This window comes from Leucoraja erinacea, chromosome 36, assembly GCF_028641065.1.
Source record: "Leucoraja erinacea ecotype New England chromosome 36, Leri_hhj_1, whole genome shotgun sequence".
Lineage (NCBI taxonomy): Eukaryota > Metazoa > Chordata > Chondrichthyes > Rajiformes > Rajidae > Leucoraja > Leucoraja erinaceus.
Window position 1 is genome coordinate 5,067,266 of NC_073412.1, and position 26,691 is coordinate 5,093,956.

Genomic DNA, 26,691 nt, shown 5'->3' on the forward strand with positions numbered 1-26,691 from the left:
CGGGTGCAGCAGCATCTATGGAGCGAAGGAAATAGGCAACGTTTCGTCCCGAAACCCTTTGGGTTTCGACCCGAAACGTTACCTATTTCCTTTGGGTTTTGGCCCTGAAACGTTGCCTATTTCCTTCGCTTCATAGATGCTGCTGCACCCGCTGAGTTTCTCCAGCATTTTTTGTCTCCCTTCGATTATCCAGCATCTGCAGTTCCTTCTTAAACACTAGGACTCAAGCAAACTGATTATCCATTTTTGTGTGACCTAGGTGTGTTCATGAACTCTACTGAACGTTTTTCCTTCCATTATTTATTATGTAAAAGAATATGTGTGTTATGATTGTGTTTATAATTTGTTTGGTTGTTTTGTTGTTTGTCTTTTGCACAAAAGTCCGCGATCATTGCCACTTTCATTTCACTGCACATCTCATATGTGTATGTGACAAATAAACTTGACTTGACTTGACTTGACTTTAGGTACCAGCGCGTATTAAGACCAAAGAGCTTATAGGCAACGTTTCGTCCTGTTTCGTACACAAAAACGCTGGAGTCTGAAGAAGGGTTTTGGCCCGAAACATTGCCTTTTTCCTTCGCTCCATAGATGCTGCTGCACCCGCTGAGTTTCTCCAGCATTTTGGTCTACCTCAAACTGAGTCGAGTGTTTTATGTCCCGAAACAGAACAATGAAATTCTTACTCGTGGCAGAAGCAAAACGGGTTTATAAACACAACACTTAATAGATCATATAATAAGCAAACAAAAAAAAGTTCAGTATATTTAAAAAAAAACACACAATGTACTGTAGTGTCCAATGCCTAGTGGGTCCCAGGTAATGAGTAGGAAGGAACTGCAGATGCTGGTTTACACTGAAGACAGACACAAAATGGTGGAGTGGCTCAGCGGGACGGGCGGCATCTTTGGAGAGAAGGAATGGGTGATGTTTCGGGTCGAGACCCTTCTTCCAAAGGGTCGAGACCCTTAAGGGGTTGAACAGGCTAGATTGCGGAAGATTGTTCAGATTCAGATTCAACTTTAATTGTCATTGTCAGTGTACAGTACAGAGACGAGGAAATGCAGTTAGCATCCCCCTGGAAGAGCGACATGTTCCCGATGTTGGGGAAGTCCAGGACAAGGGGTCACAGTTTAAGGATAAAGGGGAAATCTTTTAGGACCGAGATGGGAAAAACATTTTTCACACAGAGAGTAGTAAATCTCTGGAATTCTCTGCCACAGAAGGTAGTTGAGGCCACAGTTCATTGGCTATATTTAAGAGGGAGTTAGATGTGGCCCTTGTGGCTAAAGGGATCAGGGGGTATGGAGAGAAGGCGGGTACAGGATACTGAGTTGGATGATCAGCCATGATCATATTGAATGGCGGTGCAGGCTCGAAGGGCCGAATGGCCTACTCCTGCACCTATTTTCTATGTTTATATGTTTCCAGTAGTTTGTAGTTTAGTTGGAATTCAGTGTTCAATAGCTCGACAATTGTTGGGAAGAAGCTGCTCCTTATCGCACTGTTAACGTTTTTAAACAGTTATACCTTCTTCCCGGTGGCAGGAGTGAAATGAGAGTGTGGCCAGGGTGTGGTGTGGGTCTCTGATGATGCTGGATGTTCTTTTGAGACAGCTCTTCTCTTTAAATCCCAGCAATTGTGGGGAGGTCAATGCACGTGATGGACCAGGCAGTGTTCACCATTTTGTACGATCTCCTTCGTCCTTGGGTGTTCGAGTTGCCAAACCCAGGCCACGGTGCGACCAGCCAATATGCTCTCTACCGGCAGAAGTTCCGGAGATTCACCGACATGCTGAACCTCCTCAATCTTCGAAGGAAGTTGACGCACTGATGGGAAGTAGATATGTCGATGGAAAGTGTTTCGTTAAGAAATTGATACTTAAATTTTGGAAAAATACAACCACACCAACTGTTAAAATGTGGATTAGGAATATGATGGACATAGCACGCCTTGAAGAAATGAGACTCCGACTAATAGATAAATATGACCAATTCTTAAAGAGTTGGTCTCCTTTCATCGACTTTTTGGAATCATGTGATGCAGCGGTGCCGTAAGGATTGATGATTTCAGTTCATGACGCGGATAGATCTACATCTCCGAATACAGATTTGAAAAATTCTCTTTTAAGGGGCCTTCTCTTCTATTTCTACTTTCCACTTTCTCTCTTCCTTTTTTTATTTTTTATATACACACTTCACGTTTTTCTACTCTCTACCATCTATTTTTCCACTTTTTCCCCTTTCTATTGTTTTCTTTTTCTTGTTCTGCTTACTTCCTTCTTATAACATAAAACTAGAGGTTGTACATAGAATGGATTACGGTATTACATAGTTGGCACCTACAATTAGGTGCCACTGTACTGTTTTGTGCTGTATTAACTTCTAATAAAATTTAAAAAAAAAAAAAAAAAAAAAAAGGGAAAGTGTTTCGTTTAAGTTCAGCAGGGAAACAGGCCCTTCGGCCCACCGAGTCCGCACCGCCACACGATCCCCGCGCACTTAACACTTTCCCACACAAACACCGGGGACAATTTTACATTTATACCGAGCCAATTAACCAACCTACACACTTTAGAGTGTGGGAGGAAACGGAAGATCTTGGAGAAAACCCATGCAGTCACGGGGAGAACAAAGTCCGTGCAGTCGGGATCGAATGGAGGTCTCTGGCGCAGAAAGGCAATGACTCTACCACTGCGCCACCGTGCCCTGCTGTGTGGAGGGGTCTTACACAGCAAACTTGAACCCACACCTACAGTGTTAAAGTAATCTCCTCACAGATGCCCATACTGTGATACATTCACCATAACACCGTGATGAAGTTTTCATTTTTCCGACAGGAAGTTTGAATTATCCAATAATCAGCAAAACTGTGTGTAGTGTTAATTAATATTTCTCTAATTAACTTTGAACTGAAGAAAGCAGAGCACAAATTACTTTTATTATTCTAATAGTTGGACTCGTTAATCACACAGCCGTCAAATATCACACAGGAGGCTTGACGTGCTGGGGATATTGCCAGGACAATCGAAGTGACGAGAGATTTTATATATAGGGTTATAGAGCATGCATGCAGCACAGTGGCACAGCGGTAGAGCTGCTGCCTCATAGCACCAGAGACACAGGTTCGATCCTGACTACGGGTGTTGTCTATACTGAGTTTGTTACATTCTCCCTGTGACCATGTGGGTTTTCTCCGAAATTCCAGGTTTGTAGGCAATTGTCTTTTGTAAGTTGTCCCTGGTGTGTGGGGTAGAGTTAGTGTACAGGTGATCACTGGTCGGCATGGATTCGGTGGGTCGAAGGGCCTGTTTCCTCCCTGTATCTCTAAACTAAACCAAGTCAAGAAGCTTCAAGGTCAGAGGCCTTGGTTAAAAAATAATTTCGATTTTTCAGTTAAACATAGAAAATAGGTGCAGGGGTAGGCCATTCGGCCCTTCGAGCCTGCACTGCCATTCAATATGATCATGGCTGATCATCCAACTCAGTATCCTGTACCTGCCTTCTCTCCATACCCCCTGATCCCTTTAGCCACAAGGGCCACATCTAACTCCCTCTTAAGTATAGCCAATGAACTGTGGCCTCAACTACATTCTGCGGCAGAGAGTTCCAGAGATTCACCACTCTCTGTGTGAAAAAGTTTTTCTCATCTCGGTCCTAAAAGACTTCCCCTTTATCCTTAAACTGTGTGACCCCTTGTCCTGGACTTCCCCAATATCGGGAACAATCTTCCTGCATCTAGCCTGTCCAACCCCTTAAGAATTTTGTAAGTTTCTATAAGATCCCCCCTCAATCTTCTAAATTCTAGCGAGTACAAGCCGAGTCTATCCAGTCTTTCTTCATATGAAAGTCCTGACATCCCAGGAATCAGTCTGGTGAACCTTCTCTGTACTCCCTCTATGACAAGAATGCATTTCCTAAGATTAGGAGACCAAAACTGTACGCAATACTCCAGGTGTGGTCTCATCAAGACCCTGTACAACTGCAGTAGAATCTCCCTGCTCCTATAAGGTGACACACGTCTTCTAATCAGTGTGGTGGGCTCGACCAGAAGCACAGGGAATTGCAAAATGTGTACCAGTCTGTTAGACAATGTGATCAAAAATCACTATTTTAGTTGTTTTGAGAATCAGTGTGGAAACAGGCCCTTCAGCCCACTGAGTACGCACCGACCAGCGATCCACATATACTAGCACTATCCTACACACTGGGGCCAATTTACAATTTTTGGGAAGCCAACAAACCTGCAAGTCTCTGCCACAGACGGCAGTGGAGGCCAATTCACTGGATGTTTTCAAGAGAGAGTTAGATTTAGCTGTTAGGGCTATAGGAATCAAGAGATATGGGGAAAAAGCAGGAACGGGGTACTGATTTTGGATGATCAACCATGATCATATTGAATGGTGGTGCTGGCTCGAGGGCCGAATGTCCTACTCCTGCACCTATTTTCTACGTTTCTAAGTCTCTGGAATGTGGGAAGAAACCGGAGCACCCGGGGAAAACCCACACGGCCAAGGGGAGAGCGTGCCTTTCCATACAGGCAGCACCCGTAGACAGGATTGAACCTGTGTCTCTGGGGCTGTGGCTGTCCCACTGCGGCGACCTAATCCGCGAGTTCTGGCGAGTTTGCCCTCGACTCATACTCGCAGCACGGTCGACACGAGGTCCTAGGAGGTCTTTGTAACTCTCCTTCATGCTCGAGAGTGGTCCCCGTGTACTCAAGGCCTTAGCTATGTCGTCATGGGAAAAAAGTCGTCATGGGAAAAAAAATCTATATTTTTTTACTCGTAGGTTTAGTCGTAGTAGGTCGGCATGTTAGTCGTAGGTAATAGAGGGTTATCGAAAGTAAAGCTCGCTGAGAAAAAGAAGGTAAGGAAACTGACCGATAATGTTAAATGCCCACTAAACTTTATTAAACATTATCTGGCTTCTTAAATGTGTCTCCGCTCCTTCTCCCCTCCCTTCTCTCCTCACCCCCATCCTCCGCGCTCTCTAAAGGACTTACCGTTATGTGCCAGCCGTCTTTTACCTTCCTGTTCATCGCCGGTGTGAATTTCAGGCAGCGCTCCCCCGCTTTCCCTGGCCCCCGCCTTTGCGCTGTGTGTGTGTGTGCGTGCGTGTGTGTGTGCGTGCGAGTGTAAGCGTGAGTGTGTGTGTGTGAGCGTGTGTGTGCGGTCAGTCGATCCAGCTCGCGGTTTCATCACTGACGGTCAATCCACCTCGCGGTTTCTCAGGCGAGTGTCCTCGAGCTTGAAGGTCGAAGACAGTCACAGAGGTCGCGTTAGTGGGACAGGCCCTTAAGGCAACTCTACCGCTGCGCCACCGTGTCGCCCTGCTCCCACAAAGATTCAGTAATTTATAGTAAAACACACGGGTGATCAGTCCTATCTTGAGCTTGGGCATTCGTGGCTAAAGGCATGTTTAGGGCGAGGTGGGGCTGGTGTTCACTGATTCACTGCCCAGCTCTGGAGCACAGCCATCTTATCAATGTAGACCCTACAGGCACCGTGGTCCAGTTAGTGGGTGCTCCTACCTTGCAGCTCCAGTGATCTGGGTTCAAACACTGTGTAGAGTTTACACGTTCTGCTTGTGTCTACTCTCTGTGGCTTTATAGACTCGATGGTTTAGGTCTTGGTATATTACCGTCACGTGTACTGAGGTACAGTGAAAAGCTTTGTCTTGCATGCTAATCAGAACAGATATTACTATATATAGACACAATCAAGTCAAACTCAAGTAGGATATGTGGAGCAATGGGGAAGATACAGAGTGCAGAATATAGTTCTCAGCATTGTAGGCCATCAGTTCTGGAGACAAAGTCCAATGGGGTAGAGATGAATCAGACAGTCGCTTATAGAAAGACCACTCAGAAGCTTGATAACAGAAGGGAAGAAGCTATCCCTGAGTCTAGTGGTCCGCTCTTTTAAGCTTCTGCACCTTCTGCTGGATTGGGAGCGGGAGAAAGTGGAATGCCTGGCGTGGGCCGAGTCTTTGACTCCAAGTAGCCTCATTCTACATCGTAAGGAAAGATGTATGAGATATATTTTTAGATTGAAGGCCAGAGAGCTAAGGCTAGTGAAGGGCTGGAACAGAGGGGGAAGCGGGACACCAGAGACAAACGTAAAGCTTCAGAAACCCACCCCGACGATGTGACATCCCAACAGCAGCCAGCACAGACAACTGTATCGCCTGCAACTCCACAGGCAAGCTATCAAATTATTAGTTCAAAAAAAGTTCATCAGAAATACAAAAAACAATAAGAATTTATTTCGAGGTACAATCATTTTGTAACAGGCATCAACCCATCGAGGATAAATCTAGATACATTTAAATTTCTCCTCAGCCGTGATTACGTTTTATACTAGTACAAAACTCCGCTCCTCCACACAGGCTCGTGCTCAGACCGATTGCAATTTCTGTTTGTGACATTTTTCCGGTGTGGAGGCCACCGGCTGTAGTGGTCACAGTGACTTTCCCCAAGTCTGGCTTGAAAGTCTGCATTTCCGTAGCGCCCTTGCGCTGCCTGGTGCTGAGGCGTTCTGCTGCTAATGTACCGTTGACGTCAGGCCACCAACGAAGGCACAGCAAGACGCCACAAATTTCAAAATGATAATAGCAGCAGAACCTGGGTGAAAACTCAATTATCATTTTTTTTAAAAATAATTCACTTTGCTCAAAGCAGGTGGCCCAAGTTGATTTCCTGGTCTATGGAAAATTGAATTCCTGCTTTGGTGTGCTGGTCTGAGTGGAAGGGTTTGGGTTCCCCGGAGACAAGGTGGAGAAGGAACAGGGGTGGTGGGGAGATTAGCTGTTGGTGGTTGAAGTACTGTGGACAGTCGTTCACACTGGTGTGGGACATCGTGGTAGCACAAGAGGCACAGTGGAGCTGGTAACAGATTGCACGTCCCGCCAACAAAGACGGCATGATGCGTACATCTCTCCCAAAGACACGTCTGCCACTTTCCGAGGTGTGTAACAAGCAGCCTGGCTGGAATCTGAAAGTTAGCCGAAGCAGATGGGAGATGGCCTGCGACTAATTTTACTGCATGGATTTTGTTCCGTTGGAGTCAGCGCAGAAACGGGGCCTTCATCCCACCACATTCATGTCGACTTTTGCTCCACATCTATGCCAGTCCCACTTGCCCGTATTGGAACTGCATCCTTCCATGCCTTACACGCAAATGTTTGTCACCCAACAGCACCACCACCCAGGACTCCCCCACAGAGAGGCGGGCAATTGTGAGGACACACCTCACCCTCTCCACTACATTCCAATCCACTCTTATCCTACAAAGAAATTTTGACAAAAGTCATTTGGAATTAAATTCCTGAAGTATTGTCACATTTTGTTCAATCCATGCAGAGAAACCTTCGCAGATCCTATTTAATTCCAGCTTCAAGTGGTGTTTGCCCACTGCTGGACTGGAGGAGAATGTGAGATATTTTAAGTCCAGTTCCAGGAGGGAGCTGGTGGGAATACGGTTGCTCAAAAGAAACTTGTGCTTATCTTTACAACCCGTCAGATAAACAATATCTCAGGAGATCCTCGCCGTGAAGTTGCCAGAGTGAGCACGCAGCTCAGTATTGTTCTTGCACTTCAAGAACATACTTCACAACTTGCGCCCATCGCCAGCCACGTACAAGAGTTGTAAATAGTGCAAACACGTGGCTGGTTGTTAATTAAAACAAACATATTAATAGTTTGTTCTGCGTCCCTACTCTGATATAAAAAATCTAAGCGCTTTTGACACAGCTGAAGGCCGATGAAGGAGAAATGTGCCACAAACACACAGAGCATTAGGGGACTGTTTTTTGTTCATTCCAGCTCCCTCTTACCTCTTTCACAGCCCCACTGACAGCAACACAGAGCGAGACAGTACAGAAGTAGGCCCTTCGGCCCGCTGTGTCCATGCCGATCATTAAGCAGCCATTCACTCCAATTCTACATGAATCTTTAAGTCTCATTAACTCCGCGTAGATTAGGCAGCACATTTAGGCACCGAGTTGCTTCCACTGCCGTTGTTTGACTGGGGGAGGGTTTTGGTGAGGGAGACGGGAGAGAGGAGCAAGACTCAAGAGCGTCCTGAAGTGAATATCCCATGGCATGATAACCTAGTGGTACAAGTTTATTCATTCTCTTCCATAGGAGTCTGTAAACTATTAACAATCGATAAGAATAGAACTTTTTTTTTTTTGAGCGAAGTAACAAAAACTGTGCGTAAAATACAAGGCGTGTAACCTCAGGAGCGGGGAGGCTGTCAGGGCGGGCTGCGTCACGGCGGCAGCAGCTTGATCAGGTCCTCCAGCTTCATGGCGGTCTTCAGATCGCCCTGCAGGCGGATTTTGCCGCTCATGTAGGCGGAGAAAGGCCTTGTCGACCCCGTCAGCAGAGCCAGCATGGTCTTCTCCGTGACTTCCAGCGTCACGTCGGGCTCTATCTTGGGCAGACCGTAGCCCGCGTAGCCCGAATCTGAAAGCGAGCAGCAGCAGCGGGTCAAGGGAAAACAAACTATCCTACTGCATGAACAAAGAACTTGTAGAACTGGCAAGGTAGACAGTAAATGTTTAAGAAGAAACCGCAGATGCGGGAAAATCGAAGGTGGACAAAAGTGCTGGAGAAACTCAGCGGGTGCGGCAGCATCTATGGAGCGAAGGAAATAGGCGACGTTTCGTCCCGAAACGTCGCCTATTTCCTTCGCTCCATAGATGCTGCCTCACCCGCTGAGTTTCTCCAGCAATTTTGTCTACCAACGTGTACATAGAAACATAGAAATTAGGTGCAGGAGTAGGCCATTCGGCCCTTCGAGCCTGCACCGCCATTCAATATGATCATGGCTGATCATCCAACTCAGTATCCCGTACCTGCCTTCTCTCCATACCCCCTGATCCCCTTAGCCACAAGGGCCACATCTAACTCCCTCTTAAATATAGACAATGAACTGGCCTCAACTACCCTCTGTGGCAGAGAGTTCCAGAGATTCACCATTCTCTGTGTGAAAAAAGTTCTTCTCATCTCAGTTTTAAAGGATTTCCCCCTTATCCTTGAGCTGTGACCCCTTGTCCTGGACTTCCCCAACATCGGGAACAATCTTCCTGCATCTAGCCTGTCCAACCCCTTAAGAATTTTGTAAGTTTCTATAAGATCCCCTCTCAATCTTCTAAATTCTAGAGAGTATAAACCAAGTCTATCCAGTCTTTCTTCATAAGACAGTCCTGACATCCCAGGAATCAGTCTGGTGAACCGTCTCTGCACTCCCTCTATGGCAATAATGTCCTTCCTCAGATTTGGAGACCAAAACTGTACGCAATACTCCAGGTGTGGTCTCACCAAGACCCTGTACAACTGCAGTAGAACCTCCCTGCTCCTATACTCAAATCCTTTTGCAATGAAAGCTAACATACCATTCGCAGTACAGTAAAACCTGACTCACCTCTAGTTAGATCCAAGTGATACAGATTCCGATTTCCATCCTTCAGGTTGACAACGAACAGGTAGACGGCTCCAATCTGCTTCACCAGATCTTCGGTGAGGAGACTCTGCACCTTGGTGAGCACCCAGTCTGGACTGAACCTGTCATCCTCAGATTCCTCGTATCCAGCCCCTTTGCCCATCTCTGGAAGGAAGACAAATAATTTATCAAGGCAGTCAATGAAATTTGCAGGTATTTCCAAAATCTGCTCATCTAACTACTCTGTAGGTATAAATAGACAATAGGTGTAGGAGCAGGCCATTTGGCCCTTCGAGCCAGCACCTCCATTCAATGTGATCATGGCTGATCAACCCCAATCAGTATTTAAGAAGGAACTGCAGATGCTGGAAAATCGAAGGTACACAAAAATGCTGGAGAAACTCAGCGGGTGCAGCAGCATCTACGGAGCGAAGGAAATAGGCAACGTTTCGGGCCAAAACCCTTCTTCGGGTTGCCTATTTCCTTCGCTCCATAGATGCTGCTGCACCCGCTGAGTTTCTCCAGCATTTTTGTGTATCCCCAATCAGTACCCCGTCCCTGCCTTTCCCCCATATCCCCATGACTCCGCTATTTTTAAGAGCCCTATCTAGCTCTCTCTTGAAAGCATCAGGAGAACCTGCCTCCACCGCCCTCTGAGGCAGGGAATTCCACAGACTCACCACTCTCTGTGAGAAAAAGTGTTTCCTCGTCTCCGTTCTAAATGGCTTACTCCTTATTCTTAAACTGTGGTCCCTGGTTCTGGACTCCCCCAACATCGGGAACATGTTTCCTGCCTCTAGCGTGTCCAAACCCTTCACAATCTTATATGTTTCAATGAGAAACCCTCTCATCCTTCTAAACTCCAGATTTTTCCATCCCAGTATCCCATCGTAAACAAACTCATCCATGCCTCTGCAGCCTTGGTGCTATCAAACCCTTCACTTCTACCCTCCCTCACCCACTCAGCTCAGCAGTTCCCCAATTCAAAACACATTGAGGCTTGTACGATATAGACAGGAGAAGCACTAGAAAGACGACACAACGACAGAGAAAGGGAGAGAGGGAGAGAGAGACGGAGAGCAAGAGGGAGAGAGAGACAGTGAGACAAAGACAGAGACAGAGACACAGAGAGAGACAGAGAGTCAAGTCAAGAGTCAGGAGTCAAGAGAGTTTATTATCATGTGTCCCAGATAGGACAATGAAATTCTTACTTTTGATTCAGCACAACAGACTATAGTAGGCATGAATACAGAACAGATCAGTGTGTCCATATACCATTACATAAATATATACACACATGAATAAATGAACAGAGAAAGTGCAAATAAACAGATAATGGTCTATTAATGTTCAGAGTTTTGTTTCATTTGAGTTTATTAGCCTGATGGCTGTGGGGAAGTAGCTATTCCTGAACCTGGACGTTGCAGTCTTCAGGCTCCTGTACTTTTTACCTGAAGGTAGCGGGGAGATGAGTGTGTTGCCAGGATGGTGTGGGTCCTTGATGATGCTGCCAGCCCTTTGGAGGCAGCGACTTCGATAGAGAGACAGAGAGTGAGAGAAAGAGAGACAGCGAAAGGGAGAGAGGGACAGACAGAGATGGAAGATTAAGTACCCGTCAGCAGGGAGTTATAGTGTTATAGTGCAAGGACAGGTCTGCACCTTCCTCTGGTGGGTTTGGGATTATAGGACATCTTCAGTAAACTGCAGTGGAGATGATCCTCCAGCATAGGAAGTGCTGATGTTGCAGGTGTGAGATGCGGTGCCTGCAGGAATGGAGTTTTAGGGAGGTGTATTTTTCCCCAGCTGCTTTTCCAAATGTTCCCGAGTGTTAGAGGAACACTCTCCTCCCCCTCCCCCCCCCCTCTCCCCCCCCACCCCCCCCTCTCTCCATCTCTGTGCTAACCTTCAGAGTCAGTTGAAGCCGTGGAGGGTTGCTGAAGTGATGTCACTGAGGAGCCACTACTGCGTGCGTCATGGTGAACTCGACTGCTGGCTGTAGCACTGGACAGATGAAGATCCTCGTTGTGAATGACCATAGTTACGTGGTCCACTCGCACACCCCACGATTTGATCTTCTGGTTGATCCCCGACTACAGGTTAAAAGAGCAAAAACACATGCATTATTCTTCAGAGGCTTTCTGTTCTGGGATGGAGGTGTTCAAAATAACCAGGCAGTCGATCCCTCCTTCATTCCTCACCGACTGCAAAGAAATAAAGATGCCTTCATCGGTTGGGGCATTGAGTATAACAGTCAGGAAGTCATATTGGACCTTAATGCCCCTGCCCCACTTCGGAAACCTGAACGGAAACCTCTGGAGACTTTGCGCCCCACCCAAGGTTTCCGTGCGGTTCCCGGAGGTTTTTGTCAGTCTCCCTACCTGCTTCCACTACCTGCAACCTCCGGGAACTGCACAGAAACCTTGGGTGGGGCGCAAAGTCTCCAGAGGTTTCCGTTCAGGTTTCCTAAGTGGGACAGGGGCATTACATGACTCCCACGAGGCTGTTTAAATATGCCTCAATGCAGTATAGATCCACCACCAATTTTCTAGCACTGTGGCGCAGCGGTAGGTTTGCAGCCTTACAGTATCAGAGACCCGACTTCAGATGTGGTGATAGGTCAGGCGAGATCGCAACCTCATTGGGACTTCTGCACGATTGGCAGCCCTGCCAATCGGGCTTCACTGGACTTTATCTTGCATTAAACGTTATTCCCTTTACCTGTATACTGTGGATAACTTGAACGTTACCATGTATGGCCTTTTCACTGACTGGATAGCACGCAACAAAAAGCTTGTCAACGTTTCTCGGTACACGTGACAATAATAACCTAAACACTAATCAGAGACAGGACAAGGCAATCAGAGACAAAGCTGGCCCTGGCATCAGTGTTCATTGGACATGTCAAGATAAAGGTTTAAATAAAAAGAGATCCTCACTGATAATCGCTGTTCAAATTTACTCTTATTCTTCTTGACTTTGGCCAGAGATTTCCTGAGCAGGAGATTTATCATCACAGACTTGGCCGTGCGTTCCAACGCATGCCAGATATCTTCCACAGCTGTCACAAAAACTTCTGGGTCCGAGACGTGGCAGCTGATCTCAGCACCGACAATGATCAGAGCTCCATCTTTACAAGATGCCTGCGGAAGAGAGGTGAGAGTTTACTCTTTTATTCCTGAGGAATGCGCTCGACATAGACTCCAAGACCTACACCAAACCCAAACCAATTAGGAGCAGACGAGGGCATTCGATCCAATTTGTGATCCCAGCTACAAAGACAGATGTGTACAGCAATTCGTTCTTCCCCCGCACAATTAAAGCATGGAATAATCTCCACCCAACTATAGTTACCCAACCAGATGCGACTAAATTTAAAGTAGCTCTTTCTTCCCAATAACCCTTTCTGGCTTAAGCCCTCCCTTCACCACCTCCAGTTTAAATTCCATTTGGAATAATTTGGATGATCAAGAAACCAAGGTATTCCTAAAGACATTGATTCCTAAAGACTCTTGTCCCTAAAGAGTGGAATACAACTGGTGTACGAGTCTGCTGAAGGATCTCGAACCGAAACGTCACCCATTCCTTCTATCCAGAGATGCTACCTGTTCCGCTGAGTTACTCCTGCATTTTGTGTCTATCTTCAATCCCAAAGACATTGATGGGGGTGAAGCTAGGATTTGCTCAAGCAAAGGTTTAGTAGGACAGAAAGTGACAGGTTTTTATTCATCTTGAACAAGTCCTCACGTGGTTGTTTTGCTAAAACAAAAAACCACAAAAGCATCTCTTCTAAAAGTCGGGGTCTCGAATGGAACCTACCTCAAACATTGCAACCGTGAAAGTCTTGGAGCGGATATCAACTACCTGCCACTGATCAATGAAAGGCAGCAAGAGGATGACTCCAGGGCCTTTGCTGCCAATAATTCTTCCCAAACGGACGACAACAAACCGCTCTTTGGTCGGCACCTTCTGCAGTGGGAAACAGAAGCAGCATTAGTCAAGAATGTCTATCACGAGCGCATAAGACAGAGGAGCACAATTAGGCCATTTGACCCATTGAGTCTGCTCCACCAGTCGATCATGGCTGATCTATTTTTCCCACTCACCTCTCTCCTCCTGCCTTCCCCCCCCACAACCTTTGATCCCTCTATGAATCAAGAAGCTATCAATATCAGCTTAAAAATACCCAATGACTTAGCCTCCACCGCCATCTGTGGCAATGAATTCCACAGATTCACAGCCCACCGGCTAAAGAAATTGATCCTCATCTCCATAATGAAGGTACGTCCTTTTATTCCAAGGCTGTGCCCTCTGGTTTTGGACTCTCTCACTATTGGAAACATCCTTTTCACATCCATTCTATCCATTCCATTTAATTGTCAAGTGTACCGAAACAGAACAATGAAATTCTTACTTGCTTGCAGCTGCATAACTGGTTTCTAAACACAGTACTCGGTAGATGACATTATAAATCACATTTTAATAAAGTTCAATCATTTTTTTTAAATCACCAATAAGTGCAAAACAAAAAAGCCCAAGTCTCTAGCCTAGTGGAAACAAAAACTCTCGGTTTCGATCAACGGTAAAGAATCAGACTTTGGGGCAGCGCAATGCCCAGCGATAGATTTACTACCTTACAGCACCGCGGACCCAACTTTGATTCTGACTACGGGTGCTTTCCGGATGGAGATTTTACATTCTCCCCGCTTAGGGTTTCTCCGGGTTAATTGGCTTCTGTTAATTATCCCGAGGGTGTATATTTTCAATAGATTAACCGTGACCAAATGGCAGAGTCGACCCCATGAGCACAATGGCCTCATTCTGTTCCTATGCCTTGTGATAGCAAATCAACATACAAATGCGCAGTTTGTTTTTTAAGAGTTCCTCCTTTTCATTTCAAGAAAGAAAAAGTTCAAAAAGCAGCAAAAAAAAATCTTAAAGATCAACTATTGTTTCTGCAGAATCACAGAATACCTGTCAGAAGTAGGAATTTGGGCTGAATTGTTCCAAGCCCCTGCCCAGGTTTATTGGAACTTGGATAACAGCCCACTCTGATGCCACTGGAGCTTCTACCCTTCCGAACTAAATACCCATCACATCAACGGCATTAGATACAAGCAACAACGCAAGCACTTCTGTGCTACATACCTTCAGGACGAACCATGCTGAGATTGGAAAAGTGATGATCACCAGAAAGATGAAGAGAACGGTCATAATCCACATGCAAGTAAACGATAAACAGCTCTGCGACTTTTCTGAAGGGAAAAAGCGAGCACATTTAGTTTAAACAACCAAAATAGAATATGTCAGACACAAAATGCTGAAGTAACTCAGCGGGTCAGGCAGCATCTCTGGACAATGGATAGGTGACATTTTGGGTCAGGATCCTTCTTCACACTGATTATCCTGACAGCAGGGTCCCGACCTAAAACATCACCTATCCATGTTCTCCAGAGATGCTGCCTGACCCACTGAGTTAGACAGCACTTTTTGTGTTCTTTTGAGTAAACCACCATCTGCGGTTCCTTGTTGCTACATAATACAAGGAAACAGATGCCTTTAATTACAAACTTTTCTGCAATCTACTGAATCTGAATGTGCATTAAACAAACTGCAAGGTGCTCTTTGAATTATTAGGATAATTGTTTCCAAAATAACAGAAGAACAGAGGCAGGCCTGCAGCACAAAAACCTGTTCCACCCTCTCTTTTACATTTTTATATTTATACCAAGCCAATTAACCTACAAACCTGCATGTCTTTGGAATGTGGGAGGAGACCGAAGATCTCGGAAAAAAACCCACGCAGGTCACGGGGAGAATGTACAAACTATGTAGAGACAGCACCTGTAGTCAGGATCGAACGCGGGTATCTGCCGCTGTCAGGCAGTAGCTCAACCACTACGCCACCGTGCCGCCTTATTAGCCTGATTGTTGTACACCTCTTGCTGCATGATGGCAGGGGCTGCGTCATTTGCTGAGGAGTTGCAAACATCAAACATTCTGGTATCCCCACGCTGACCATACAATGGCAGAAAATCTACTGTCGAAGCAGGAGAGGGTGACTGGACCCAGAATAATGTCCCGAGGAACTCCCACAGTGGCGTCTTGGTGATGAGACGACTGACCTTAAATAAACTCAACAGCCTTCTTTTGTGGAGACACAAGAAGCTGCCGGTGCTGCAAACTTGTGCAAAACACAAAGTGCTGGAGGAACTCAGCAGGTCAGGCAGCATGTGCAGGAAGGAACTGCAGATGCTGGTTTAAACTGAAGATAGAAACGATATGCTGGAGTAACACAAGCAGCATCTCTCTGGAGAGAAGGAAGGTGTGACTTTTCGGATCAGACCCTTCATCAGACAGCATCTGTGGTAGGAATGTACAGACAAACTTTTGGGTCGGGACCCTGTCTTCGGGAAAGTTTTTGTGTGCACTCTCTGATTTCAACAGAGTGCTTACCCTTCAAAGCCAATTGATCTTGTGTTGATGAAATAGTTAAATAATCTGAAGGCTTCTACTCAACTGTGGTTGACAAGAAAACAACATCACATGCCCAAGCATAAGTGAGACCCAGGGACACAAAACCATCCAGTAGCAACAACAATCATTCTGTTTGGTTTCAACAACAAGGCCTAATTCCGATGGCTTCCACAGATAGTTTGCCAAGGTATAACACAGTTGAGCTGATCATTTCTCCTCAAGTTGTACATCACTAATCAATGACAAAAAAGTTAATACACACCAAAAATAACAATCAAAAGAAATAGTAGGAAAAGACATGTAAAATAAAGAAACATCAAAAACACCACAAACAGAAGCAAAGCCTCAGGCATGGTCAAAAGCCAGGGAGTACAAATGCGTTTTAACACTGGATTTGAAGATGGACAGTGAGGGGGCCTGTCTGGTGTGCAGCGGCAGGGTGTTCCAGAGTGCCGGAGCAGCAACAGAGAAGGCTCTATCCCCTCTGAGCCTCCGACTAGACCTCGGTACCTCCAGGAGCAGCTGACCAGCTGACCTGAGGGACCGGGCAGGAGCGTATGGGTGGAGCAGCTCAGAGAGGTAAGGCGGGGCGAGCCCATTCAGAGCAAAGACAACAGAACATGCAGAGTGTTTACAGACACAAAATGCTGGAGCAACTCTCCAGAGATGCTGCCTTTCCCACTGTGTTACTCCAGCAGTTTATGTCCATCTTCGGTGTAAACCAGCATCTGTAGTTCCTTCCTACACATGCAGTGTTTAATCCAGTGGCACAGGGCACTCTGCCAACAAGTGACAACTGTCCTGAGGGTCCTCTGCCAACAAGTGACCTGAGGGTGACAACTACCTGAAGAGTCCTGACTCGTGACGTCATCAATGCTGCCTCACCTGCTGAGTTAATCCAGCGCTTTGTATTTTACTCAATATTCCAGCACCTGCAGTTCCTTGCCTCCACACCAACTTCTAATATAACATGTCTTTCAGATAGGAAAAAGGTGCCAAAGCTGTTCACAATAGCGTGGTCAAAATAAAATGAACAATAAGGCACACTACATATTGGGGCAGTATTCAAAAGCTTCATCACAGAGACAAGTTAAAGAAGATCATGAGCCTGGAGGTGTTTCCACAGATCGGAAAGGGTTTTCAAAAAAACAAGGATATACATTTTCAAATGATGCTCAATCAGTATCCCGTGCAAGTGAGCAAGCAAAGGAGTGCAGCAAAGGGAAACTGATTGTGCCCGGATCAGACACATCTCCAGGGAAAAAAATACGCCTCTCTCAAAAAATATTTACATGTCCTATTTTTATTCTGGTTTGAAAACAACTGTTGCTGGGCTACAGAATACATTTGCAATTTAATTAAAAGGGCAAATTTAAATATTAAAGAAAGTTAAGAACGTTTTTAAAATACTTATAATTTCCTAATAAAATCAAAATTTGTGTTAGTCAATGGCCATACATTGACAAAAGCTGCATTGCTGTTTTATTAAAGGCAGAAGACTAGCTGATGATTCACGTAGAGACAGTTTCTCTAAAAAATACTTGCTCCTCCATAATTGGTTTAGCATGACTGGTTAGCACACAACAAACCCTCGGTGCAGATTACAATAAACTAAACTAGCTAATAAACAATAGAACATATGCCATATCCAATTATTATTGAGTACCAAGAAGCATTTTATTATTATTATTATTATTATTATTATTATTATAATTATTATACTATCTTGAAAAATGCTTTAAAAATGCCTGGGAGAATTCATGTAAAGTCTAATTTTTGTGCATCAGGTAATCGGTGACCCATGCCCGTGTACAGGTTGGATGGTTTTACTTGTTTCACACTCAGGAACCTGATCCTTAATTCCCTTTGCTTCGATCGAACAGGAACCCTAATCTTCCCACCACTATCAGAGAATTAAACTCCGGTGCCTGGGACTACATGCTTGGAAATGCTGCCCGCCCGAACACAATGGATACCTGGGTCACACGCCTGACACAATTGCACCCCTGGGTCAGACCGCAACATACCTGGAATTCTGGACTTTCTCCCAATAGTCGCGAGTACCTGAGAATCCAGGTGACTGGGTAATCCCATTCTACAGGCACACCTGGTCAGTCCTTCCCCAGATATACTTGTGTACATAGGTCACCAGCACCTGAGTCAACTCTTCCCCAGACACACTGGTAATATAGACCAGTCTTCCCTGGAACACCTGGATTACCCTTTCCCCTTTGCGCACCATGGGTATGCGGGTCATTCTGTCTCGAGGGTCACCTGTGGATAGCGCCGTCTCTCCCGCCCCCCTCCGGACACCTCTCCCTCCACCCCAGGGCTCCTGGATCTCACTTCTCCTCATACCTGGGGACAGAGACCACTCTCTCCCACTTCCCCCTGATACTCTTTTCTCTCCCCCACCCCCCCCCAGGCTCCTCTCCCCCCACCCATGGGCGGCGAGACCACTCTACCACTTCTCACACCTGGGCCCCTTCCCCCCCCCCCCCCCCACACCTGGGCACCAAGATACCTCTGCCCACCTCTCACCTGGGCCCCTCTCTCCCCCACACACCTGGGGACAGAACGACCTTTCCCTGTCACACCTGGGCCCCTCTCCCCCACACACCTGGGCCCCTCTCCCCCCTACACCTGGGCACCAAGACAGCTTTCCCTGTCACATACCTGGGCCCCTGTGCCCCACACCTGGGCACAGAGCGACATTTCCCTTTCATACCTGGGCACCGAGACACTCCTCCCCCCCACTCCCCTACACACCTGGGCATCGAGACACCTTTTCCTCTCACACCTTGGTCTCTCTCTCTCCCCCCCACACACCTGGGCACAGAGCGACATTTCCCTCCCCCATACACCTGTGCCCCACTCCCTCACACACCTGGGGACAGAGCGACATTTCCCTCTCCCCCACACCTGGGCATCGAGACACCTTTCCCTTTCACACCTGGGCATCGAGACACCTTTTCCTTTCACACCTGGGCATCGAGACACCTTTTCCTCTCACACCTGGGCCCCTGTGCCCGATACCTGGGCCCGTCTCCCCCACACACCTGGGCCCCTCTCCCCCATACACCTGTGCCCCACTCCCCCACACATCTGGGGACAGAGCGACATTTCCCTCTCCCCCACACCTGGGCATCGAGACACCTTTCCCTTTCACACCTGGGCATCGAGAGACCTTTCCCTTTCACACCTGGGCATCGAGACACCTTTCCCTTTCACACCTGGGCATTGAGACACCTTTCCCTTTCACACCTGGGCATCGAGACACCTTTCCCTTTCACACCTGGGCATCGAGACACCTTTTCCTCTCACACCTGGGCACCTCTCCCCCATACACCTGGGCCCCTCTCCCCTACACCTGGGCACCAAGACAGCTTTCCCTGTCACATACCTGGGCCCCTGTGCCCCACACACCTGCGCACAGAGCGACATTTCCCTCCCCCACACACCTGTGCCCCACTCCCCCACACACCTGGGGACAGAGCGACATTTCCCTCTCCCCCACACCTGGGCATCGAGACACCTTTCCCTTTCACACCTGGGCATCGAGACACCTTTTCCTCTCACACCTGGGCCCCTGTGCCCGATACCTGGGCCCGTCTCCCCCACACACCTGGGCATCGAGACACCTTTCCCTCTCACACCTGGGCCCCTCTCCCCCACACATCTGGGGACAGAGCGACATTTCCCTCTCCCCCACACACCTGGGCATCGAGACACCTTTCCCTCTCACACCTGGGCATTGAGACACCTTTCCCTTTCACACCTGGGCATCGAGACACCTTTCCCTTTCACACCTGGGCCCCTGTGCCCGATACCTGGGCCCCTCTCCCCCACACACCTGTGCCCCTCTCCCCCACACACCTGGGCACAGAGCGACATTTCCCTCTCCCCCACACCTGGGCATCGAGACACCTTTCCCTCTCACACCTTGGTCTCTCTCCTCCACACATCTGGGGACAGAGCGACATTTCCCTCTCCCCCACACCTGGGCACCGAGACACCTGTCTCACCTGTGCCCCTCTCCCCCACACACCTGTGCCCATGAGACACTCCTCCCTCCCTCACCATCACTCTGCTCCTGCAGCAAGGCGGCCTCGGCTCCGTCGTCTCCGGGGTAGCACATGGTGTTGCCGCGCCGGTGGCCGGTGGGGCTGGAGGTGGAGCTAGGGCTAGGCCCGGGGATCGGGCCGGCGTTCGGCAGTTGCCGGGCCGCTCCCGCTCCCGCCCCCCCCCATGGCCGCGCTCGGTGCCGCCGCCCCCACATTGTGACCCGGCTCGTTGCCGCCCAACCGCCGCCCGGCCCGCACCCGGCCCCACCACAGCGCCGCCCGCAGGACGGGAGGCTCCCCTGCACCACCATTCGGCCCCTTTCACCCATACTCAAAGGTGAGGTTATTGGGTGATTTCACCAAAGGTCAAATGAGCGTAGATCCCCCCTCACGTGACCGAAAATTTTAACTGGAGGACATCTCTCAGTTTGGTACATGTAAGTGAATGGGGAAACACGCACTTTCCCACCCGTTAAAAACATGGAAAACGGCCGATATTTGAGCTGAAATTTTCTGTGCTAGTCGGTGTGACCGTGAAGCACAGCGACCTAAATGTTCAGGCAAAACAAAAGATAGAAAGTGAGGTAATTACAAGAGGGAACTGAAGGTGGAAAAACAGCGGAAGTGAACAGCGGACATTTGCCGTGGAGATTTTAAGATCCAAAATATCGGGAATTATCGCGTTTGCTCGCTGAATTTCATCAAAAGTGAGGCATTATTAACTTACTTTTGATGAAATTCAGCGAGCAAACGCGATAATTCCCGATATTTTGGATCTTAAAATCACCACGGCAAATGTCAGCTGTTCACTTCCGCCGCTTTCTACCTTCAAAATCGGCCATTTTCCATGTTTTTAACGGGTGGGAAAGTGCGTGTTTCCCCATTCACTTACATGTACCAAACTGAGAGATGTCCTCCAGTTAAAATTTTCGGTCACGTGAGGGGAGGATCTACGCTCATTTGACCTTTGGTGAAATCACCCTATTGTCACCACCTGCACCAAGTAAGGTGCAGTCCTTGGTCCTTGGTCCTTGGTCCTCCAAAATATTCCAAATGGAATTTAAACTGGAGGTGGTGGAGGGAAAACTTAAGCCAGAAAGGGTTTTGGGAAGAAAGAACTACCTTAAATTTAGTTGCATCTGGTTGGGTAACTATAGTTGGGTGAAGATTATTCCATGCTTTAATTGTGCGGGGGAAGAACGAATTGCTGTACACATCTGTCTTGGTAGCTGGAATCTCAAATTGGATCCAATGTCCTCAACATCTGTCTTGGTAGCTGGAATCTCAAATTGGATCGAATGCCCTCGTCTGCTCCTAATTGGTTTGGGTTTGGTGTAGGTCTTGTAGTCTATGTCGAGCTGACCATTTAACATTATGTAAAAACAGGTCAAAAAGTGAGCTTCACGTCTGTCTTGGAGAGGGTTCCACCCCGACCAGTGAATTCAGAAGTTTGGTGACACTCGCTTCTCTCTCATAGGTGTTAGTAACAAATCGAGCTGCCTGTCTTTGGACACGTTCGATGGAAGAAATGTTTTTATTTGTGCATGGGTCCCATGCTGCAACTGCGTAGTCCAAATGAGGTCTAACGAGGGTGAAGTATAGCTTCTCCTTGACAGAAGTTGAACAATGGTGAAAGTTGCAGCTCAGAAAATTTAGGACACCTGTTGCTTTCAGTGAGACTGGAATCACTATACAGCCATACTAAAAAAGAGCAACAAGACACACAAGAACAAGAGGAAGAAGTTTGAACTTTATTGCCTTCCATCCCAGCGAAGAATGTGGAATCCACTGTGATGGATGTTTATGTTAACTTTTATGTGGTTGTGTGTCTTGTTGCTTCACTGTGTATGGCTGTACGGTAACTGAAATGTCATTGTTCCTTAATTGGTACATGTGACAATAAACTGACCTTGAAATCTTGAACTACGTAAAAGTCAACATAAACTTCCGCCACAATGGATTCCCCACATTCCTCACTGTGATGGAAGGCAATAAAATCCAATCTCTTTCCTCTTTTTCTCGAACCATCCACAGTTGGAGAGATCGAAGCTCCCGCAGCCGGTGGTCGAAACTCCAATGATCGGGGCGGTCAAAGCTCCCGTGGCTTGGAGCTCCCAAAGTCGGTCCCTAACCAGGGACAGCGAGCTCCTCGATGTTAAAGTCCACAGGCTCCCGTAGTTGGAGCTCCCGAAGTTGGTCCCCAGCAGAGGCCGCCAACTCCACAATGTTAGGCCGTGGTGTGAACGGTGATGCGATATGGAAAAGAATCACCTCCGTTGTTGTAAGAAATGTTTTAATTAAGTTTCCCCCAACCTCCCCCCCACCCCCATTCATTTGTTGTATATATCTCTCTACATCACCATCTATATCTCTCGTTTCCCTTTCCCCTGACTCTCAGTCTGAAAAAGGGTTTCAACGCGAAATGTCACCAATTCCTTTTCTCCAGAGATGCTGTCTGACCCGCTGAGCCAGCTTTTTATGTTTGTCTTTACCTTAATAGGCAGGGTTCTCCCGGCCTACCCAGTTTTTTTTTGACATGGTGCTTTTACTGAAAACTTTTCCAATATCCTGGAAGTAGCCAGCCTCTCGTTAACATCTCACCCAAAAGACAGTGCAGCAAAAAAGTTTGCCAAAATCTTTTACCATTTGAGCGCATCAGTGCATTTATCAGTGGAGGAGGTTAAAGAGCACAATGAGCTTTGGGAACTTTCATCTTTATGTAAAAGTCACCATGCTTTGGAGAAAACAAGTTAAGCAAACACAAAAACCATTTTGTTCAAACCCAGCATTCCTTTCCCAATGCCAATGGCTTTGCTTTGCCTTCGCAACACTTGGTGTTCAAGATTTCAAAGAGTTTTGTTTTAATCTGCCAAGTATACATTCATTGAATTATCAATTGCTTTTAATGTATGTTTTCCATTCCATGAAAAAGACATTCTTTATTTTAATCTGAGCGAGTTGTCCTGCATTCTTTCCACTGGGTTATCGATCACAATGATCCCAGTCTTTTGGTAAGAACTCAGGAAAGTAATTGAATATATCTTTGGTTACAATCCAGGTGATTATTCCATGTCAACATGCACCAAACCATAGTGATCACAAATCAACTATCAACATGCACCAAATCATAGTCTTAAATGAAACCAAAAAGTTAAATAGCAACATACAAACTTTCCGACATTACTTTTTTCCACACTTCAAATTTAGTCAGATCCTCATCAGTTTATCAGATTTTTTATCAGATCCTTGATATGAATGTGGAGGAAGTGATAATTATTTAATAAATCAGATTTAGAACCTCAATGCATGGATCTTAAATAGTTAGTTTCTAGAACTTAAAAATGTAAACAAGTTTGATCCCACTCTTTAGTTTAGTTTAGAGATGCAGCGCGGAAAACAGACTCTTCGGCCCACTGTGTCCGCGCCGACCAGCAATCCCCGCACATTAACACTATCTGACACACACTAGGGACAATTTTACATTTACCAAGCCAATTAACCTGCAAACTTGTACGTCTTTGGAGTGTGGGAGGAAACCGAAGATCTCGGAGAAAACCCAGGAGGTCATGGGGAGAAAGTACAAACTCCGTACAGACAGCACCCGTAGTCGGGATTGAACCCGGGTCTCCGGCAGTGCAAGTGCTGTGAGGCGACAACTCTAGCGCTGTGCCACCGTGCCTCTTTAAATTATTATTTTGTTCATTCTGCAGTTGTGGGAATCTCTGGGAAAATTGTATTTCTCATCTGCTCAGAGTTCTTTCAGCAAAACCAGAATGGTTTACTTGGTGACCACACTGATCTAGATCTGTACTCGCAGACTGCATATAGGGAGACACAAGAGACGGCAGATGCTGGACACAACAAAGTGCTGGAGGAACTCAGCGATTCAAGCAGCATCTGTGGAGGGAATGGGCAGATGACTTTTCGAGTTGGGACACTGATTATAGTAGGAGAGAAAAAGTTGTAAAGGACATTCAGGGTGATAGCTTTCACTTGTACTTTGAAAGGAAAAAAAATGAGTTTCATGGTCACTAACTGATGGCAGCTGTTAATCTACAAATCATACACACTTTGTCGGGAACATTCTTAATGCCGTTGACAATTCATTCACTTTCACAACTACCTACATGTGGATGCAACATATGTTGTCTTTTTCTCTCCCGCTCACCGAAAGAACAGCATCTTTTCACTTGTCACCATCAAATCTCGTGAGCAGCAGGAACAATCAATTATTAACCAAGCAAATGTGTTGGCTGTTGAACAACTGAACACTAAGCTCAATGCACACAGGTTGATAGGATGCCCTCCAACACATCTGTGCCAATAAATCCCTGCAAAGAAGCGGAATGTATCAACCAAATAGATTCCAGAATTTGGGATCTTGGTTCTCTTTGCCGGTACGGACCCAAAACTCAGGTCCCTGATAACAGCATTTTTGGGCGACTGGCCTGTGTTTTGAAGACTCTGTGATGGGCCCACCACAATGAGCTTCTCCCCAAAAGTATTGGAGCGCGCATTCCCACTTAACGTTCTCACAAAAGATCATTAACCCGACAATTAAGTTTCTCTCTCTCCACAGATACTTCCTGACCTGCTGAGTATCCCACAGATTTTATTTGTTCATGTAACATTTCATAAAACTCCGCTTTCCTTGGGTTATCTCACAGATTTGTTATTATAACTAATTTAGCAGCATCAACTCACTCAAAACAAGACTCTTATGCCCCTGTCCCACTTAGGAAACCTGAATGGAAACCTCTGGAGACTTTGCGCCCCACCCAAGGTTTCCGTGCGGTTCCCGGAGGTTTTTGTCAGTCTCCCTACCTGCTTCCACTACCTGCAACCACCTGCAACCTCCGGGAACCGCACAGAAACCTGGGTGGGGCGCAAAGTCTCCAGAGGTTTCCGTTCAGGTTTCCTAAGTGGGACAGGGGCCTCTTACCAATTTAAATAAAATTAAATCAAATTAAATAGAAACAGTCATTAGTGGAAGACACAATAGGAATATTTTCTACTTCACCTATGTACACCTTTGCTTCCTTCCTCATTTTCAGACGGTGCAAAGAAACTGCAAATTACAGCAGCACTTCATGTTTAAGATCTGAGGTAAATGTTTTCACTATATATTACGAATAGCGAATGTAGTGCAAGGCAGTTTACCTTCAAATTAGATATATGTCCATGGTAATCATGCAAAGGGTAGCTATAACATTTCAACAAGCTGCAAGACTATAAATACTGGTTCAAATGCGTTTATAACTTCATTCAATGCAGGCATTATTGGCAAGTGATTCCCTAATGCCCCTGTCCCACTTAGGAAACCTGAACGGAAACCTGTGGAGACTTTGCACCCCACCCAAGGGTTCCTTGTGGTTCCCGGAGGTTGCCGGTGGTTGCAGGTAGTGGAAGCAGGTAGGGAGGCTGACAAAAACCTCCGGGAACCGCACAGAAACCTTGGGTGGGGCGCAAAGTCTCCAGAGGTTTCCGATCAGGTTTCCTAAGTGGGACAGGGGCATTAGTCTCTGTTGATGTCAAACAACCACAACCATCTTAATTTGAAGTAAGACTCCATCCATCTATTCACTTAGTTTCCTCCCCACCTAATGATTTTTATATTAACGAAGACATACCTGGAGCTACGAGAGCTGCTGCCTCACAACGCCAGAGACCTGGGTTTGATCCCGACCACGTGTGCTGTCTGCGTGGAGCTGGCACGTTCTCCCATTGACTGTGGATTTCCTCCGGATTCCTCCCGCATCTCAAAGACATGCAGGGTTGTATGTAAAATAGCTTCTGCAAAATTGCCCCTAGTGACATCGGACTTGTGTGAACGGGTGAAAGATGGTTGGCACGGACTTGGTGTCAATGGGACTTTGCCATGCTGCATCCCAAAGAAATCTTATTTTGGTGTCAATGGCACTCTCGAGGTCACCTTTTCCCCCTTGCCTTATCTTTGGACCAAATTTGAACCAAGGTCAAGAGCTGGTTGGCTTTGGCAAGGTCTACACCAAGCAGGTTACACATGAGAAACTGAAATGATTGATGATAGTCAATAATAACTTTGGTTCCTGAGCTCAAAGCTGCAAGGTTAATTCAACAAAGACAGACACAAAATGGTGGAGAAACTCAGTGGGATAGGCAGCATCTCTGGGGAGAAGGAATGGGTAATGTTACGGGTCTCAACCCGAAACACCTATTCCTTCTCTCCAGAGATGCTGCCTGTCCAGCATTTTGTGTCTATCTTCGGTGTAAACCAGCATTTGCAGTTCCATCATACAAGTTCATTCACTTGGTTTTCTGGCTCATCAGTAAATTACATGAGTTTGAGTTTAGCAGTATAGAGTGGAAACAGGCCCTTCGGCCCACCAAGTCTACATCGACCAGTGATCCTGTATACTAGCACTATCCTACACACATTTTATAATTTTTCCGAACCCATTTAAACTACAAACCTGTATGTCTTTGGGACTGTGGGGGAAAACCAGAGCACCCGCAGAAAATCCACGCGGTCACTGGGAAGAACGCACAAATTCCGTACAGACAGCACCCGTAGTCAGGATTGAACTCACGTCTCTGATGCTGTAAGGCAGCAACTCTACCATTGCGCCACCGTATATTAGGGCAAAACGTCATGAAACAGCTAGGCTGTACCGTGTGAAAACAGAATTCTCTAGGATCAGAGGGACGAGAGCTAAACAGGTGAGA

The 26,691-nt window shown here is 46.7% G+C and overlaps 1 protein-coding gene across 1 annotated transcript; it reads right to left on the reverse strand.

The window, feature by feature from the left end:
- Positions 1-6,244: 6,244 nt before the first annotated feature.
- On the reverse strand, positions 6,245-20,216 carry stoml1 (stomatin (EPB72)-like 1). Its single transcript, XM_055662527.1, has 7 exons — positions 20,003-20,216; positions 14,594-14,700; positions 13,265-13,414; positions 12,385-12,588; positions 11,352-11,538; positions 9,431-9,613; positions 6,245-8,469 (listed from the first exon to the last, which is right to left on the reverse strand). The coding sequence occupies exons 1-7, from the start codon at positions 20,199-20,201 to the stop codon at positions 8,273-8,275; spliced, it is 1,227 nt and encodes a 408-aa protein (XP_055518502.1). The 5' UTR covers positions 20,202-20,216; the 3' UTR covers positions 6,245-8,272.
- Positions 20,217-26,691: the final 6,475 nt, after the last annotated feature.